The following is a 17,499-nucleotide window of genomic DNA, read 5'->3' as shown; positions in this document are numbered from 1 at the left end:
TGTCAATGAGATCCATCTCCTCTAATGTATCATTTAAGACTTGTCTTTCCTTATTAATTTTCTGTTTTGATGATATGTCCATTGGTGTGAGTGGGGTGTTCAGAGTCTCCTACTATTATTGTGTTACTGTCAGTTTCTCCTTTTATGTCTGTTAGTGATTGTCTTATGTATTGAGGTGCTCCTATGTTGGGTGCATAGATATTTACAGTTATGTCTTCCTCTTGGATTGATCCCTTGATCATTATGTAGTGTCCTTCCTTATCTCTTGTAATCTTTATTTTAAGGTCTATTTTGTCTGATATGAGGATTGCTACTCCAGCTTTCTTTTGCTTCCCATTTGCATGGACTATATTTTTCCATCCTCTCACTTTCAGTCTATATGTGTCTTTAGGTCTGAAGTGGATTTCTTGTAGACAGCATGTATATGGGTCTTGTTTTTGTATCCATTCAGCCAGTATCTGTATTTTGGTTAGAGCATTTAGTCCATTTACATTTAAAGAAATTATTGATATATACGTTCCTACTGCCATTGTCTTAATTGTTTGGGGTTGATTTTGTAGATCTTTTTCCTTCTCTTGTATTTCTTGAGTATATAAGTCCCTTTAATATTTGTTGTAAAGCTGGTTTTGTGGTACTGAATTCTCTTAACTTTTGCTTGTTTGAAAAGCTTTTTATTTCTCCAACAATTTTTGAATGAGATCCTTGCCAGGTATAGTAATCTTGGTTGTAGATTTTTCTCTTTCAGTACTTTAAATATATCCTGCCTTTCCCTTCGGGCCTGCAGAGTTTCTGCTGAAAGTGTATAGGGTTTCTGTTAAGCGAATGGGGTTCCCCTTGTATGTTACTTGTTGCTTTTCTCTTGCTGCTTTTAATATTCTTTGTGTGTTTAGTCTTTGTTAGTTTGATTAGTATGTGTCTTGGCCTGTTTCTCCTTGTGTTTATCCTGTATGGGACTCTTTGTGCCTCTTGGACTTGATTATTTCCTTTTCCATGTTGGGGAAATTTTCAACTATATAATTTCTTCAAAAATTTTCTCATACCCTTTCTTTTTCTCTTCTTCTTCTGGGACCCCTATAATTTGAATGTTGGTGCATTTGGTATTGTCCCAGAAGTCTCTGAGACTATTCTCAGTTCTTTTCATTCTTTTTACTTTATTCTGCTCTTCAGAAGTTATTTCCACCATTTTATCTTCAGCTCACTGATTCATTATTCTGCTTCAGATACTCTGCTATTGATTCCTTCTAGAGTATTTTTAATTTCAGTAATTGCGTTGTCTCTGTATGTTTATTCTTTAATTCTTCTACATCTTTGTTAATTGATTCTTGCATTTTCTTCATTTTGTTTTCAAGGTTTTTGATCATCTTTATTATCATTATTATTCTGAATTCTTTTTCAAGTAGTTTGCCTATTTCATCTTCATGTATTTGGACTTCTGTGTTTCTAGTTTGTCCTTTCTTTTGTGTAGTATTTCTCTGCCTTTTCACTATTATTATTAATTTTTTTTTTAAACTTACTGTATTTGAGGTCTCCTTTTCCCAGGCTTCAAGGTTGAATTCTTTCTTCCTTTTGCTTTGTGCCCTCCCAAGGGTGGTCCAGTGGTTTGTGTAAGCTTCATATAGGGTGAGATTTGTGCTGGGTTTTTTTGTTTGTTTTTTCTCTGATGGGCAAGGCTGAGTGAGTTGGTAATCTTGTCTGCTGGTGATTAAGTTTGTATTTTTGTTTTGTTTGTTGTTTAGATGAGGCGTCCTGCACGGGGTGCTATGGTTGGAGGATGCTGGGTCTTGTATTCAAGTGGTTTCCTTTGTGTGACTTCTCACTATTTGATACTTCCTAGGGTTAGTTCTCTGGTAGTCTAGGATCTTGGAGTCAGTGCTCCCACTCCAAAGGCTCAGGGCTTGATTTCTCCAAACTAGTTCTGAAATAATGGAACATGGAAGAATGCTGTCATCATTTGGGATTCAGTGGTTTATGGCAGGTCTGGGCGGTTGGAAACCACCAAGTGGGACTGGAGGAAGGCAGATTTGGTTGCAGCTCTTTCCAGATGCATTCCAGGTAAACAGGTGTGTGTTGGGGCTGAATAGTGAAGGGCCATGCTGGGACATCGCGATCCAATTCTTTCTTCCTGGCTTTATCCCAGAGTTTACAAATACCCCATGCAGCACACGCCACCTGACTCTGGAGGATTCTGGAGCAGGGGGTGTGCAACTGCACTTACGTGATCCAGCTCTGGGCTGGCGGCTGTGTCTAACAGTTCTTTTAGGAGAGGATTTTAGGACCAGATTATCTTTTGTCTATTATTTATCTATTATTATTATAAAGCTATATGACTGTTATAACTATTATGAAAATTTTCCTTTGACTTCTTTTCCCTAAAATACTCAGTTAAACATTTAATGCTTATGCCCTATGTTAAGCATTATTGGGGGGGGGTACCAGAAAAACTTTCAATTTGGTTTTGGGAAACAGATTTTATATATATGTATACACACACACACACACCAGGTAGAAGGCCTGGCAAGTTTGTGAAGTTCTGCCATTGGGAACAGGTGACCTGGACCTGTCTTGTCACTGTCAGGCTGAAATATATACATATATATTTATATATAATATATATACACAAATACACAGACACACACACTCAATTGGCTATAACTAAGGGCCAATAAGAGTGAAAGATCAGATTGTATAAGCCCGAATATTTGCTCATTGTTCCTAAAACCAAAATCTTACAGTTTGTCTCACTCTGCCCTCTACGTTTATTTTAGTATTTTCTAGTTATAAAAACTGGCAGTCTTTGGAGCTTCTTTCAAGGACTATTCCCCCAATCCTGGTGGCACCTCTGCACCTACAAGCTACCCCTTCTGGCTTCTCAAACCTTATCCCCACCTTCAGTATTCTGCCTAGGCTTGTCTTTTACCTGTTTAAAAATTCAGGATAGCAGATTTAGGCAATGTAGAAGAATACATTTTGAAGGACCTTTCCCCCAAATAATCTTTATTTTCAACACATTCCTGTAAGGAATACATATTTTTGGGTGGGAATAGGGAGACTTAACTGTGCCAATTAAATCATAATACCTATGAAATCACCTATTCCTCTAGGTTTATGCTAGTCCTCACAAGGACCAAATCAGAGAAAAAAAAGACTTCTACCTTTTGGAGGCACACCATTAATATCTACTTTGACAGTTCATTTTATGGTTGATACTTACAGCTTTTAGAATAAATCCCAGATGAATAGAAAATTCTACTTTTTTTTTTTTTTACAGCTCCCTCATTTGTGAGTTCAGATGTGATTTCTATCAACCATATCTGTGAAAATATACTTACCACCAAAAGTAATAATTCTAGCCAGTTCCAAATACTTTTGAAATAGGCAAATTTAAATTCTTTCAGTTTTTTGATTTCTTGTATTGTGAAGACAATAATAAAAATACAAAATATGATTTCACAGGAAGCAATAAAATAATCATAGAAGCTAACGTATCTGAGGAGCTTCACAGAGTAAAACTGCCATGAAGTAAGTATTCCTCCAGTTGCAGGGAATTCTGCCACCAATCTGTAAAATGAGGTTTGTGAAAGTAACTGCATTTCAAGAATTTATATTTCAGTACCTAACTCGATTGAAATTTCCAGTCAGTGATGTTGTATACTTTAATAGTTATTTTGTACAAAATATGTTTTCTCAGGGTAACAGGCTCAAAAAATTCTTGTGGATTTACTTCTTTTTTAATGCTCCACTTTTTTTTTTTGGTGTTCTGAAAATTTACAGTGGTCAAAGACCAGTGTAAATGAGAAAGAAAGAAAGATGTGACGTTACATTCATTTTACTCTATGTTTTGATTGCTCATTCATAACTGGGCTGCTAATTTATCCCCACAGAATGAGGGGTGATGTTCAAGAACATGCTGTACTGTTAGTTACTGTTATTATTCAGGGCTCCCTAAATATTTAAGAGGAGGGAAATACACTCTCCCCCTTTAGCTTATCAGAGATACTTCTTGCTTCTAAATCTCAAGATAACATACTATACTAAAGCCAATGTTTTCTGTTTAACTTTAGGCACTGGATTTTGGATGCAAAGATCTATATGCAAGTAGAAGTATAAAAATTACTTCAGTACCAAATATAAAAAGATTTTTAGGTAATTCCCTGTATTCCTAGTTTTTTCCATAACTGCAGGTAATTAAGAATTGGCAGTAATTCAAGGAACCCGGGATCTCTATCACAAATTCATAATGTAATTATTCCTACCTGAAGGTGTTAGCAAATCTTATTGGTACAGGAATAAGGTGCTGCCCCCCTCAACCCCAAAAATACCTCACCAAAATCAAGAACAAAACATCCAGTTAACAAATAGAAAACAGGAATTTTTTTCACCTTGCATATAGTCAGTGTACAAATTTGAGCAAGTGAGTGAAGTGAAAGAAACTTAGTATTTTGACCTGAAGTGTAGACTAGTAAACAAAAAGCAAAAAATGATGAGCATTTAGTTTGCCAGATATGTGTACAAAAGGAAAATAAGTGGATAAGGTCATAGTGTAAGCAATATGCTCCCATACAACTATTGATTATACTACCAGTTAAAAGTTTCAAAATCTGCTGAAATTTCTAAAAAACATTTTAAAAGATAAATAAAAAGCATGAAACCTAGAGACAGAAAATATGGACTTAATGTAGTATTACAAGGAGTTCTTCGTATGACTGTAAGCCAATTACCCCATTGTTTCTATTCTTATTTAGGACATTGGAGTGATTTGTATTCTTTACTTTATCCCTACCAGGACTATCGGGAAAGGTGAATACTGTTGGTAAGAAGGTGATTCCCTGAAAGAAAATACTATAACATGCTGCTGACAGTAATTCATTTGCTTTCATTTTATACATTTTAAAGGCTGTGACCATCTTTCACCATCACTGTTGCACAAGGGCCAAGTTCCCCAGTCAGAGTAAAGGCTGATTCCATATTCCATTCAGAAGAAAAATGTAAAACTCAAGAGAAAAAAGTGGCTTACTGACTTCATTATCCTATTCCTTATTATCATTATCCTATTCCTCCTTTCTAACAGAACCTTAATTGTATCAGGCATTCACCCATTCCCAGATGGCTTAGAAGCTAATTCAGTCCCCAGGCAGATTCAATCACAGTAATGGTATTTGCTTTGCCAGTCCTCAGGCCTAAGCCAAATAGTATGGTCCGGGTTAGGCGGATTATCTAAGATAATCAGACCTACAGAAATAATTTTTTTCTCTTCGGCTGTTTCCTCCTCCTCCTCGTGAGAGGGGATGTCTCTCATTCTTTTCTTGGGTCCAACGGGTTAGCCCTGGCATGTTATTCTCATGCAATAGCAGGAGTGCGAGAGAGCAAGTTTTAATGTACAAACCCCTTTCAAATTTCTGCTTGTATCATGCGTGTGTGCATGCTAAATCACTTCAGTTGTATCAAACTCTTTGTGACCGTATGGACTGTAGCCTGCCAGGTTCCTCTGTCCATGGGATTCTCCAGGCAAGGATACTGGAGTGGGTTGCTATGCCTTCCTCCAGCAGATCTTCCCGACCCAGGGATCAAGCCCATGTCTCTTATATCTCCTGCATTGGCAGGCGGGTTCTTTACCACTAGTGCCACCTGGGAAGCCCTTGCTTTTGTCATATATGCTGACATTCCATTGACCAAAGAAAGTCACATGGTGGAGTCTAGTATCTAGTTCTGGGGTATTTCACCCTGCCCTGGGTGACAGGGTACTACAAGTTTACATGGCAAAGATGTGAAGAATTGGGGCCATTTGCAAATCACTGTCGGCTATAATCATGTCTAGGATGTTGGCTGCTGTTATATATTGTTTGAATCTTAAATTGTTCATTCTTGAGACAAAAATTAATAACTTAATAAAGAAGCTCATTGTGAAAGGAAATCAACAGATTTGAATGATCTGATTTAAAGGAAGAAATCGTTAGGGCTAAATCTTAGATTTGTTCAGCTGCAGAATGACAAGAAATAAGGCTATATATTCTTAAGTAATATAAAACTAACCTACTGTATGTAATTCTTCATGTTCTGCAATATATCCTGAAAGAGTAAAACAATGAATATGATATTGCTTTTTCTTCATCATTATTGGAGGAACTACATTATATTTATATTGGAACTTATGATTTTAATCTCAGTACAAACATGCACAAACTGGAAACTCTAATGAGGGCTCTGGATGCCTTTTAAATTCAATATACTAAGAGGTCTTGAGTCACTCACCTGATAATGCAGAATAGATTTACATTAGCATTGTATACTGAAAAATCAATAAAAATAACTCGAGTCCCTCTTGTGATCCAGCTGTTCATTCGGAGGTTAATGAACTTGTTTAGGGTTTCAGATTTTGATTTTGATAAAGTGAAAATATACCCCCCATTTTGGTAAACACCAACAAATCCCCAGTGCCAAGGGGAGTTCGTACGAGGAGAAGAGTACTTCCATCTGTTAGACATAAAAAGAATAATGGAGAGATGAGAAAGCTTGTCCGAGAATAAGATTTTAAGTTAACTTTTGGTTCAAAAGTAGTTTAAAAAAAGTAGTACTAAGTTCATAAGCATTACAGTAATTTTGAAGCAAGGTGGTGAGTTAAGGATTAAGCCAAAAGAATTAAGGTTGCATATGTTTTCATTTTTTAGTGCTTATTGTGGACAATACAAGTGCTATGAGAAAAAAACATTTTAATCCGTTGCCTCAGGGAACTTGAAATCTATAATACGATGATGAATTTTTTTTGTTAACATGTCCTTGTTGTCTTCAGTCTTTGAGGAGGACAAGAATATCCAGGGTTTTAATTCAGAAATGTCTGTCTCAGTGTGGGGAAAAAGATGCTTTACAGTTTGTCTTCTAACAATCATATACCATTTACAAATGTCCAATAAATAAAAACTTTATTACAATGTCTGTGTTGCTATATAGGTATCTTATTTTAATGAAAGTACACAAAGTACAATCTATATAAGTAAATTTTGTTTCCATTCTTTCTACTTTTAACTTAGTTGTGTGTGTGTGCTATGTGTGTTCAGTTGTGTCCAACTCTGTGACCCTTTGGACTATAGCCCGTCAGGCTCCTCTGTCCATGAGATTCTCTAGGCAAGAATACTGGATTGGGTTGCCATTTCCTCCTCCAGGGTTATCTTCCTGTCTCAGGGATTGAACCTGTGTCTCCTGTGTTTCCTACATTGCAGGCAGATTCTTTACCCCCTGAGCAGTTCAGGAAGCCCAGCGAACTTAGTGATGGGATATCAAAAAATTAAGCTTTGATTCTTCATTTCAGTTCCTATTTAGTCTCCCCAAAAAGATTTGAACAATTATCCAAAGATGCTCTGCTTAAACTTGTTTTCCTATTAGTAATACCATGTTTGCTTTCACCAGAGAAGATAAAAATGATTACACTAAGAAAAAATACTATTTAATGAAAATTCCATAGTTGTATGTTTGCACGTTTTCCACGATTGTTAAAATGAAACAAGAATGTTTGTTATGCTAACCCTCTCCTACTTCCAATTTTTAATACTAGTTTTAATTAATGAATGTTACATTTTAGAAAGAAATTGATTCGTATTTTGGTTGTTAGGAAATGACACATATTAAAAGTCTAAATCCATGTTAATTTTGGAATGTAAATTATTTGTAGTTGTTATAATTTGGAATGTTAGAATACCTAACAGATTAGTCTTGAGACCAAATTAAAATGTGTAATTAAATAATTGACTTCTCATTTTTTATTGAAAGGGAAATAGTGTGTAGTACTATTATAGCAGTATAATATTTAAGAGAATGTGTCACCATACTTAAGAACTTACATACAAAACAAGAGAATTATACAAGCACATTGTGGCCCTCAAGAACACCCAAAACTCATACAAAGAGAAAATAAGTTAACAAATCCACAAAGCAATGATCAGTCCTAGGGATACTGGGGAAGCTACTTAAGAAGGGAAATGTAGTTACTGTATTTATATTTATATAAATATAAAATAAATATTGACTAATGATTAACAAAAATTATGGTATAACCATAGGCTAAGAGGAATAGGAAGTTGGTTGGAGGAGGGAGTGGTATAAGAAGGATATATGACACACATTTTCTGTGACACAGACGATAGATATACAAAACTCTATGCATACTACATATAGTATGCATATAGTTTTATATATGTATAAAATAGTATACATATAGTATGTATATACAAAACTATATGCATACTACATACTACAGTAGCATATGCATACTATTTAGAAATATGAAGTATATATAAGAAGAAACAACTAAAAGCAGTTGCTTGTGGAATGGAAATTATAAGCAGGAAAGTGTGGACCTTTGTAAATGTTTACATCACTTTGATAAATATCAAATTCTAAAAAAGATACTTTGCCTTTATGATTTCATATGACCTTAAATGCAATGATACCAGCACCTTCCATGTTAAGGGTAGGTAGTGTCAGTGGCATTGGCAGTGGCATTTTCAATATAAAGTGTAGACATGAGTCTACTAGTACTAACCACAGCCACTTTGGAGAACAATGGCCAAAATATCTTTGGCAGGGATCATCCGATGCAGTGTCTGTAAACCTAACTGCCCCTTTTCGAGATGCTGTGCTGTGCTGAGTCGCTCAGTTCTGTCCGATTCTTTGCAATGTCATGGACTGTAGCCTGTCAGGCTCCTCTATCCATGGGAAAAGTACTGGAGTGGGTTGCCATGCCCTCCTCCAGGGGATCTTCCCAACCCAGGGATTGAACCGGGTCTCCGGGATTGAACCGGGTCTCCTGCATTGCAGGTGGATTCTTTACCAGCTGAGCCATTAGGGGAGCCCAAGAAAACTGGAGTGGGTAGCCTATCCCTTCTCCAGTAGATCTGCCTGACCCAGGAATTGAACCAGGGTCTGCTGCACTGCAGGGGGATTCTTTACCAGCTGAGCTACCAGGGAAGCCCTACTGGCAACAATACAAGATATCACTGAAGTAAGCCAGAGAGTGAGAAAGCAGCAGAGTACTTCAGAGACACTCCCTAGGAATCCCAAAAAGCATTTGGGATGTGTATGAGAGCATCTTGCCAGAGCCAGAGAAGCTGATTGAGTATTATAAAAGCAAAAATGGGCACTTTGCCTTGTGTTCAATGAGTTCCAGAAAAACATCTATTTCTGCTTTATTGACTATGCCAAAGCCTTTGACTGTGTGGATCACAATAAACTGTGGACAATTCTGAAAGAGATGGGAATACCAGACTACCTGACCTGCCTCTTGAGAAACCTGTTTGCAGGTCAGGAAGCAACAGTTAGAACTGGACATGGAACAACAGACTGGTTCCAAACAGGAAAAGGAGTACGTCAAAGCTGTATATTGTCACCCTGCTTATTTAACTTATATGCAGAGTACATCATGAGAAACGCTGGGCTAGAGGAAGCCCAAGCTGGAATCAAGACTGTCAGGAGAAATATCAATAATCTCAGATATGCAGATGACATCACCCTTATGGCAGAAAGTGAAGAAGAACTAAAGAGCCTCTTGATGAAAGTGAAAGAGGAGAGTGAAAAAGTTGGCTTAAAGCTCAACATTCAGAAAACTAAGATCATGGCATCCGGTCCCATCACTTCATGGGAAATAGATGGGGAAACAGTGAAAACAGTGTCACTTTATTTTTCTGGGCTCCAAAATCACTGCAGATAGTGATTGCAGCCATGAAATTAAAAGAGGCTTACTCCTTAGAAGGAAAGTTATGACCAACCTAGATAGTATATTAAAAAGCAGAGACGTTACTTTGCCAACAAAAGGTCCATCTAGTCAAGGCTATGGTTTTTCCAGTGGTCATGTATGGATCCGAGAGTTGGACTGTGAAGAAAGCTGAGCGCCAAAGAATTGATGCTTTTGAACTGTGGTGTTGGAGAAGACTCTTGAGAGTCCCTTGGACTGCAAGGAGATCCAACCAGTCCATCCTAAAGGAGATCAGTCCTGAGTGTTCATTGGAAGGACTGATGTTGAAGCTGAAACTCCAGTACTTTGGCCACCTGATGTGAAGAGCTGACTCACTGGAAAAGACCCTGATACTGGGAAAGATTCAGGGCAGGAGGAGAAGGGGACGACAGAGGATGAGATGGTTGGATGGCATCACCGACTCGATGGACATGGTTTGGGTGGACTCCGGAGTTGGTGATGAACAGGGAGGCCTGGAATGCTGCGGTTCGTGGGGTTGCAAAGAGTCAGACACGACTGAGCGACTGAACTGAAGTGAACACTTCATCTACCACAGCTATGGGGGAAAAACCCACTTTGTATCCTATGGTAAACAAAAAATTAACAGGTTTACTCTTCCTTTTCTCAACACTGCATCTCTGAGTCTTCCTTTGATACTATTATTGAAAGAGTTTCCTTACCTGCCATCTCTCTTGGTATCATTTAGAAAATAAATATATTTTCACAGTTGTTTGAAGATACAATGCTAAGTGCTACAAAAGTTATGTGTAATTTTACAGTACTTACTCAGTATGCTGTTTAAGGCCAAAATCAGCCGTATCTTCATTTTTAGAAGTGTATTTGTCATAACATTCATCCATCAAAGACCGAAAGAATGAATGGACTTTGCATGTGCCATTGCGGACTTTTAGTTGACGGACTCTGGGGAGTCCTAAAAGTATGTTCTCATAGTAGATGCGACTGCTGTTCTTTAAATCATACAGATTCTCATTATTGTACCATGAGTCCCAGTACAGACCATCCAAAAGGGGTCCTTCCATAAACTTCATATAGAAAAATACATGTTATGGGAAAAATATTTTCATATCAACTGTGAACAGAATCTACATTCATAATGTTATCCATAAGAATATAAAAATCAGTGATTTTGAGGACAAGTATGAAAATTATTAGCCAAGCCACCATTAATAATGGTAATGGTAGATGATGTTGATTATAATGAAGATGGTTAACATTTACTGAGTACTTTCTATGTACTGTTCTAAGCACTTAACAAGTATTAACTCATTTCTATAACCTTTCTTCTCTGATGGGTATACTGAAAACCCTTTGCCACAACATGGGCAAAGAATTTATTGGCAATTCAAGGAATTATTAACAATAATTTTCACCATATACAATTTTAAAGTTGTAAGAACTATATCACACTGAGAACACAGGTTCTCAATAAACACTGGTTGATTATAATAGTTTGAAGAAGTGACATTTATTTTTATTCATTCCGTCAATAAATATCAAAGTCCCTATGATGTGTGCCAAAGGCTTTTTTATGCAATACCTAAAACTATTTCATCCAATCACACCTTACCTTCCAAAAGTCAGTTATGCTGCGAATAGACTTAAAGTTGGTTCTTTCTTCACCAGCTACAGATGTGTCCAAAAATAGAGATGACATAACTTTGTTTAAGTAATACATATGTGGGTTTACCATCCCAAAAGTCACTAAGGAAAAGAATTTTTTACTTTAAAATTTATGTTAAAAGAACTCAAGTTTTTATCAGGATAAAAATGTACTTGTAATTTGTTCCTAATTTTGTTTTGAAAATTCAATTTTATTTTGCTAACTATAAAAGCAACAATAAAAAAACTAAAATATAAAAATACAAAACAGGAAGAACTTTCCTTTAACCCACTACTTAAGAGTTAGGTTTGGCATATATTCTTCAGATTTTTCTAAATGCATACACAGTATAGAGAAGACAACTTTAGTTTTACAAAACTGAGACTACATTTTACATACTATCATGCAAATTGGCTTTTTTTCCAACACTGGGAGTATGCAACACAATATAGTGAGTAGTTAAGGATATGAACTTTAAAATCAAACAGAATGGTTTGAGTCCCACCATAGGGATATTTCTAACATTTTGAGAAGTGAGATAGTTCATGTGGAACACTTAAAACTATGTTTTGGCACACGATAAGATTGAAAAGAACATTAACTAGTATTCTTTCTCACTCTTTCTAGGGTAGGTGGGTAGGTTTTAGATCAGTGAAAGTGTTAGTCACTCAGTTGTGTCCAACTCTTTGCCATCCCATGGACTATTAGATCAGGATATGGACTAAATATGTCTTTCTTTTTTGCTATAAGACCTTTATTTTTAGTAATAATACATCTTCCAACATTATTCCATGGCAAACATGAACCCGTGCCATTCTTTAATGTTGCACATTATGTCATTATATACACCAAGATATTTTAAAAATCCTCTGTTGGAGATTTGTTTCCCATTCTTCCTAATTATAAAAAGGTGTTTTCTTTTTAAATCCCTGAATAATGTGATTGAGTGATTTTAAATATTTTCCATTCCCCAAATGTTCTGTAATAAGCATTTAAAAACTAATCTAAGATAACTTATGAGATGGTTAAAGCTGTTTTTTAATCAATATCTGACTCAAGCTCACTCCCACATACCAATTAATTAGTTAACTGATAAATACCGGCTTGGCCAAAAAGTTGGTATGGGTTTTTCCATATCATCTTACAGAAAAACGTGAATGAACTTTTTTGCCAGCCCAATAACTGCCATACCAACATAAGTCCAGCTTACATCTACTGTATACTGGGTCCTATAAAGACAAAATGCTCTTTAATACTGATCATGCTATTAACTCACAGATAGGAGGAATGTAGGTTGAGATGTTTTCCTGGTCCTCCCTAAAGATTTGCACTGATTTCTATCTCCTGTAACTCAGAACTAGCATATTTTACTATTAACTGTGTAACATGCTAGGGAAAAGATCAAAGTAGACATCAAGACTAACTTCTTAGGCCTTATTTGTTGTCTGACCCATTTGTAGTCTGACTAGGGTGAAGCTGATGTATCTGTATGGCTCTAAAAGAAATCAAGAATTGGCAACTCAAGGGAATAATTATATTCAAGATAGAATTGCCAATAGGAGTAATTGACTCAACCAAAGTTGAGTACGAAAGCTTTTTATTACATCTGTGACTTAAACTTGTGCCCCTTAAGAAATATGGACATAGTGTTGATCTAAATGAATTTAAAGTGTTTAAAATGTGTCAGAAATCCCTTGCATTCCTATACACTAATAATGAGAAAATAGAAAGAGAAATTAAGGAAACAATTCCATTCACCATTGCAACGAAAAGAATAAAATACTTAGGAATATATCTACCTAAAGGAACTAAAGGCCTATATATAGAAAACTATAAAACACTGGTGAAAGAAATCAAAGAGGACACTAATAGATGGAGAAATATACCATGTTCATGGATCGAAAGAATCAGTCTAGTGAAAATGAGTATACTACCCAAAGCAATTTATAGATTCAATGCAATCCCTATCAAGCTACCAACGGTATTCTTCACAGAGCTAGAACAAATAATTTCACAATTTGTATGGAAATACAAAAAACCTCGAATAGGCAAAGCTATCTTGAGAAAGAAGAATGGAACTGGAGGAATCAACCTACCTGACTTCAGGCTCTACTACAAAGCCACAGTCATCAAGACAGTATGGTACTGGCACAAAGACAGAAATATAGATCAATGGAACAAAATAGAAAGCCCAGAGATAAATCCATGCACATATGGACACCTTATCTTTGACAAAGGAGGCAAGAATATACAATGGACAAAAGACAATCTCTTTAACAAGTGGTGCTGGGAAAACTGGTCAACCACTTGTAAAAGAATGAAACTAGAGCACTTTCTAACACCATACACAAAAATAAACTCAAAATGGATTAAAGATCTAAACATAAGAACAGAAACTATAAAACTCCTAGAGGAGAACATAGGCAAAACACTCTCCGACATACATCACAGCAGGATCCTCTATGACCCACCTCCCAGAATATTGGAAATAAAAGCAAAAATAAACAAATGGGGCCTAATTAAACTTAAAAGCTTCTGCACAACAAAGGAAACTATAAGCAAGGTGAAAAGACAGCCTTCAGAATGGGAGAAAATAATAGCAAATGAAGCAACAAACAACTAATCTCAAAAATATACAAACAACTCCTACAGCTCAATTCCAGAAAAATAAATGACCCAATCAAAAAATGGGCCAAAGAACTAAATAGACATTTCTCCAAAGAAGACATACAGATGGTTAACAAACACATGAAAAGATGCTCAACATCACTCATTATCAGAGAAATGCAAATCAGAACCACTATTAGGTACCATTTCACGCCAGTCAGAATGGCTGCGATCCAAAAGTCTACAAGCAATAAATGCTGGAGAGGGTGTGGAGAAAAGGGAACCCTCTTACACTGTTGGTAGGAATGCAAACTAGTACAGCCACTATGGAGAACAGTGTGGAGATTCCTTAAAAAACTGGAAATAGAACTGCCTTATGATCCAGCAATCCCACTGCTGGGCATACACACTGAGGAAACCAGAAGGGAAAGAGACACATGTACCCCAATGTTCATCGCAGCACTGTTTATAATAGTCAGGACATGGAGGCAACCTAGATGTCCATCAGCAGATGAATGGATAAGAAAGCTGTGGTACATATACACAATGGAGTATTACTCAGCCATTAAAAAGAATACATTTGAATCAGTTCTAATGAGGTGGATGAAACTGGAGCCTATTATACAGAGTGAAGTAAGCCAGAAAGAAAAACACCAATACAGTATACTAACCCATATATATGGAATTTAGAAAGATGGTAACAATAACCCTATATACAAGACAGCAGAAGAGACACTGATGTATAGAACAGTCTTTTGCACTTTGTGACAGAGGGAGAGGGTGGGATGATTTGGGAGAATGGCATTGAAATACGTATAATATCATATATGAAACGAGTCACCAGTCCAGGTTCGATGCAGGATACAGGATGCTTGGGGCTGGTGCACTGGGACGACCCAGAGGGATGGTATGAGGAGGGAGGAGGGTTCAGGATGGGGAACACATATATACCTGTGGCAGATTCATTTTGATATATGGCAAAACCAATACAATATTGTAAAGTTAAATTAAAAAAAAATATAAATGGGGAAAAAAAATAAAATGTGTCACTATGTTTTGAGAGGTTTCAGTAGTCTGAAAGCCTTTTTTTTTTTTTAAATAAAACCCATGTTTTATTTTTCATCTGCAGATAACTTTAGTTCAGTGTCTTCATCTACATCTGTGTACTTACATATACATAAGTTTATTAAAAAAATAGAGTACAGTAACAACTCCTGAAGTGTGGTTCTAATTTCTACGTCCTCTCTGTAATGCAGTTTATGTTTCGGAGTTCCTGTGAGACATAAAACAAAAATTTTCCTTAATTTATAATGTACGTAAATCATAGGGATGGAAAAGCACAGGCAATTTTAGCTGTTTACACTGTGAAGGAAAGCTCCAATAGCTTCTGGTTATGTTTTTACTCTCACTTTATGAAGAAGGAATAATTAGTAAATTTTCCCATGGTGATAGTGGGCAATCATTTTATGACTGTTCATAATGAATTTTATAACCCGGATGTTTCCTCACCAGTCTTATTTTAAACTGAAAAAGCAAAATACAAACCAAACAAAATCCCCTCATCTGTCCCTAATCGTTTTTCGCCATCCGTCAACACTGCTTTGGGATGGCTGGCTCCTGTTAGAGGAGGAAAAAGGACTCTGCCTGGGATTCTGCTAAGGTCACTACTCCTTCGATCAACAAAGGCCTTCTAAGGCTGGCTCAGCGAAGGCCAATGTACAGCAAGTGGCTGCACCCAGATCCAGCTTCGTGCAAGGGCAAGGGGTGAGATGTCTCCTAGAGGCTTCACTTTTCCTGTCACACACAATGAGCCTCTCCGATTCTCAAGAAGAAGCTATGAAGGGTAACCGATCTGGAGATTATATCTCTCATCAGAAATCATGCGGGGTTACAAACTTTCTTGCAGGGTATTTCGAATTGCCAGTTCCGCCCTGCCCCACCCTAGGAGCGCCCCTCACCGCCCAGATGCCACCGGGAAGCCTCAGCCATTGCCGACTTGGACCACGACGCCCGTTTCGCCTTCCTAGGCCTTCAGAGCCTGCGCGATACTCTTGTGCACGTGCGCCCTTAGCCTGTGTGCCTGAGAGTCCTCTGACAACGCGCGCATGCGGGGCTTGAAGATGCGAATGCGCGTGCGCACTGAGGGCTGCGTGGAAGGGCTTGGCATGAGGTATGATGCCGGCCTACGCATGGCGGCGTTTGTCTCCTGTCTGTTGTCGATTTCTAAGGCAAACTTGGCGTTAGGCCTGGGCATAATCATAAAAGTCGTAGTAACTAATTATAATGGGCTACTTTTTCTTGACTATTTAATATCTGCTGGCTTGTTTAGTCTTCATACTGCCCCTTCCTGAAAGGTAGGTGTTTTGTCCTCGTATAGAGTTGAAGAGACTGAGGAGAATAAATTACTACCAAAGTCGCATTGGGGCAAGGTTTGCTCAACGCCAACGCCCGAATTGTAACGGAGACCCCTGTCCGCCTCTGCAGCTTTCAGCAACCGATACTTCCTAATTGAGAGCTGTTGCTAAAAATAGCTTCCACCCCGCTTTCCACCCAATATGGTTGAAGAGAACGTTGAAATATATATATTGGGGGAAAAAAAAATCTGTTTAGCAGTGATGATGTAAAAGAGTAGGCCGAAACAGTAGTTCTTGGGAGCCCAGACTCATATCTGACACAGAAGCTTTGCAAAATGACATTTGTAAACTAGCTATAGATAGAAAACAAATTTGACTGTAAATTAAGGCATCCACAAGCCCGCCAGAATGTGAGACTGGAGGGGATTCTCACGTTGGTGAAAACGAAAATAAAAAGGAATAAACTGAAAAGCCCCAGGTTAGCCAGCTGAGAAACCCGTCAAGCTGTTTTGAAAGTAAGAAGTAAAGCCACTTTTTGTTATTCCTCTGGAAGAGATATAGAATAATGTTGATAAATGCTGTTTCATGTCAGGTAAAAAGGAAAACTAGGCCACACAGCAGCAGGGGTCAAAGACTATCAATGATAAAAGGAATAGGAGAGGTCTAGCAGAGGGCCAGCAGCCAGTGGAGTAGAGACCCGAGAAAAAGAGGGCTACTGGCCTAACTTAAAGATATACAGGATTTGCTCTTTCCTGTACTGGGACTCTCAGGCTGGAAAAATTATGTTTTCTAAAGTAATAGGTTATCTGAACTAGAAATGGAGGAGGAAACCCCCCTCCCATGTAAGTATTCAAATTTACATGAACTATAAGAATTAGGCAGAGGACTGCAGACTATTTTTAATCCATTGAGCTCAGTAATCTTGAAAAATTAGAAACCTATTTGGTTAAAACAAAACCACAATTTCAGGAGAGATAATATGCTTTAAGTTATTGTGATTGCCTTTGAGGTGCAAACATAAAAAGTCTAGTTTTGTATCAGGAGGAATAAACTGAGCTGGGAGCTTCACCAAGATAAACTGTTCTAGGATATAGTGTTGTTGCCCTTCTGGAGCTTGTTATTCACAGGTTTTGCTGAGTGTCATAAACCAGAAGTTTTATCTTAAAGATCTAGACTTTTGTGAAGAGGAGACAGTC

General features: G+C 37.3%; 1 protein-coding gene across 2 annotated transcripts in view; it reads right to left on the bottom strand.

Annotated features, from left to right (window-relative positions):
- The window catches only part of PKD2L2 (polycystin 2 like 2, transient receptor potential cation channel), a 45,306-nt gene extending 29,236 nt beyond the window's left edge, over positions 1-16,070 (bottom strand). The window contains exons 1-6 of one of the 2 annotated variants that reach the window (XM_024994258.2): positions 15,908-16,070; positions 15,121-15,222; positions 11,310-11,443; positions 10,508-10,764; positions 6,250-6,471; positions 3,330-3,558 (exon numbers count right to left, since the gene is read on the bottom strand). In XM_024994258.2, coding sequence (XP_024850026.1) covers positions 3,330-3,558; positions 6,250-6,471; positions 10,508-10,764; positions 11,310-11,443; positions 15,121-15,222; positions 15,908-15,938 — 975 coding nt within the window. In that variant the 5' untranslated portion in view covers positions 15,939-16,070. The remainder of the gene's footprint in view (positions 1-3,329; positions 3,559-6,249; positions 6,472-10,507; positions 10,765-11,309; positions 11,444-15,120; positions 15,223-15,907) is intronic. The other variant, NM_001038552.2, reaches the window with a different exon arrangement.
- Positions 16,071-17,499: the final 1,429 nt, after the last annotated feature.

The sequence above is a fragment of the Bos taurus genome, chromosome 7 (assembly GCF_002263795.3).
Source record: "Bos taurus isolate L1 Dominette 01449 registration number 42190680 breed Hereford chromosome 7, ARS-UCD2.0, whole genome shotgun sequence".
Taxonomy (NCBI): Eukaryota; Metazoa; Chordata; class Mammalia; order Artiodactyla; family Bovidae; genus Bos; species Bos taurus.
Note: the sequence above shows the minus strand (reverse complement) of the source record. Positions and strands in the feature narration are given on the sequence as shown.